Source organism: Ursus maritimus, unplaced genomic scaffold (genome assembly GCF_017311325.1).
Source record: "Ursus maritimus isolate PB19 unplaced genomic scaffold, ASM1731132v1 scaffold_29, whole genome shotgun sequence".
Taxonomy (NCBI): Eukaryota; Metazoa; Chordata; class Mammalia; order Carnivora; family Ursidae; genus Ursus; species Ursus maritimus.
The window spans coordinates 3,690,368-3,692,781 of record NW_024425452.1 but is presented as its reverse complement, the minus strand read 5'-3'; the positions used below and the strand labels follow the sequence as shown (position 1 = coordinate 3,692,781).

The following is a 2,414-nucleotide window of genomic DNA, read 5'->3' as shown; positions in this document are numbered from 1 at the left end:
CCCCCCCCCCCCGCCCATCCCGGTCCAGCCGTCTGGTTCCAGGCCTCTGATCTCTCCAAGGCGGGGCAGAGGGGATCTCTGTGGACACCCCAGGGACAGGGTTAGGGCCATCTCTTAGCCCTAACCACACCCCCTGACCAGAGAAGGCGCCGTGAGCTCCCCTAATTACCACCCCCCACTCCAGGCCACACATCCCTTGCAGACAAGTAGCAGACATTCATTAATCTGCACCCACGTTCCCAGCCCGGTGCTCTCCTGTCTCCTTACTGATTCCCCTGCCGTGTGCCCAGCTCATCACCGTGATGCCGCTCTCGAGGGTAGGTGGAGTGGGTGGTGGTGGCCAGGGCTGCCCTGCATCACTGCCCCTTCTGTTTCTGTCCCCAGAGTGCCACGCCAGCCTTCACAGCAGAGGCCTGGGCACTGGCGGTATGCAGCCCCATGGGGGGCAAGGCCTGGGGCTCTCGAGTGGTGGCCCAGGGTACCGGAACCACTGCTGACCTGGGAGCTGCCCTCAGTATAGCACGAGCCTATGCCCTCGACCAGCTCTGACCCAGCTCGCCCAGGGACTCGCCTAGACTAAACAGACAGCAGACGGCCCGTGCCAGGAGCCCTGGAGGAGCCAGCAGAACCTCCCTGGAGGCTGAAGCAAGGGACTGAAGGCTGGAGGCCAAGCAGCTAAGCCTAGGAGGGCCACCTTGGGCCAGCCCCCGTGCGGACACAAGGAGATGGGGCTGTAGAAGGGGCAGAAGTGGACCCAGAGGCATTACCCCCCCACACTGGATGAACATGGAGCCACGGACTGTCTTGGCTCACTAAGAAGTATTTCACCAGGGGGCGCCTGGGTGGCTCAGTCGGTTAAGCATCTGCCTTCGGCTCAGGTCATGATCCTAGGGTCCTGGGATTGAGCCCTGCATCGGGCTCCCCGCTCAGCAAGGAGCCTGCTCCTGCCTCTCCCCCTGCTTGTGCTCTCTCTCTGTGTCAAATAAATGACATCTTTAAAAAGAGAAAAAAGTATTTTCACTGAGGCAAGGAAGCTCTAAAAGCTCTTTCGCTTAAAAACAAGAGCAGCTTTCCCCACCCAGCATCCACATCAGAACCATCCTCCTCGCCCCTGGTGCTCAACGGGGTTTCCATGCCAGCCCGTTCTGGGCACTCACAAGGGTCTCCCTGGCCACCGGGACCCACGCCTGCCCTCTGAAAGCCATGACAGCAGGACAGATCCTCTGTGGTGCCTCTTGCTTCATTAACAGTGACGTCGCATTTTCAGAAAGGCCCTGTCGCCAAAATGAGCCACAGGTACTGGTCAGTTCCTGAGAATGTGGCCAGAACCAAAGGCCTGAAACTTGCTGCACTTCCGGGCTTGCTGCTAGTGGGGAAATAAGCAGTAAAGAGAAGGAAGCGGAGGTAAGGCAGCAATGAGGTCTGCAGAGAAAGTGGGACGGGGGTCAGGAGGGCGGGTGACGTTTCCCCGGGAGGTGGCATCTGAGGGGAAGGTGTGAGCCACGAGGGTATCTGAGGGAGGAGTGCCCCAGACTCAGGGCACAGCCAATGCAGGGGCCCTGCGGGGGAGGTGAGCCGGCACAGTGAGCTGGAAGCGCGGCAGGTGACGGGGTCTGGAGAGCACAGGGGCCAGAGCCACCTGACTCTAAGACAAGTTGCACAGCACCTGCCCCAAACCTGGGCTGAAGCTGAGAAGTGGCTCAGAGCGGGAGGAAGCCCTCCTTCCCTACAGAATGAACGTGCTCAGCACCCAGCCAGACTCGGGAGCCCCACCTCTGTTCCCAGATCTCTGTTGCTAGAGGAGGGAAAGGACCTCAGGGGACCCATCTCCAAGTCAAAGGCTCCCTGCTGACCAAGTTCTGGGGCCTTGTAGTTAAAACTGTAAGCACAGAGCATGGCTTCTGGCATGATTTCTCATTCTAATTGCAACGGTGAAAGGACTCGCAAGGGACCAGTCCCTGCCGGGATGGGATGCCGGGGATTCTGCCGGGCCGGACTGCTTGCTCAGCCCTATGGGCTTGCAGAGCTGTACTTCCAGACCTCGGCACCTGCCACAATAGCCACATCTCAGCGGTGCTCACTGGAAGACCAGCTCTTTACCGTGGACGCCGGGGGGAGGAGTTGTGGCACCCCTGTTTTATGATGAGTTATCTGAGCTTCTAGGATGTTAACCTACCCATGGTAACATATTAGTAATTGGGAGAGCTGAAAGTAAAGCCTCCCCCCACCCCAGGATCCTGTAAGTCTACTTTAACATATAAAAATCCCTTTGGAATTTTCCTTTATCTCTAAACCCCCCCAAGATATGAGTTGGCAGTCATCCCCCAAGCACATGGCCCACCGATATACATCTGAAGTGTCTCATGAGTAAGGTTTTATTAGACGGTAATAAATGACCTTTTCCCAACAATAGC

The 2,414-nt window shown here is 57.8% G+C and overlaps 1 protein-coding gene across 3 annotated transcripts in view; it reads left to right on the top strand.

Annotated features, from left to right (window-relative positions):
• Nucleotides 1-2,414, top strand: part of AARS2 (alanyl-tRNA synthetase 2, mitochondrial) — a 13,598-nt gene extending 11,184 nt beyond the window's left edge. For all 3 annotated transcript variants that reach the window (XM_040643543.1, XM_040643542.1, XM_040643541.1), the window contains one exon: nt 385-2,414. In XM_040643543.1, the coding sequence (XP_040499477.1) occupies nt 385-549 (165 nt within the window). In that variant the 3' untranslated portion in view covers nt 550-2,414. The remainder of the gene's footprint in view (nt 1-384) is intronic.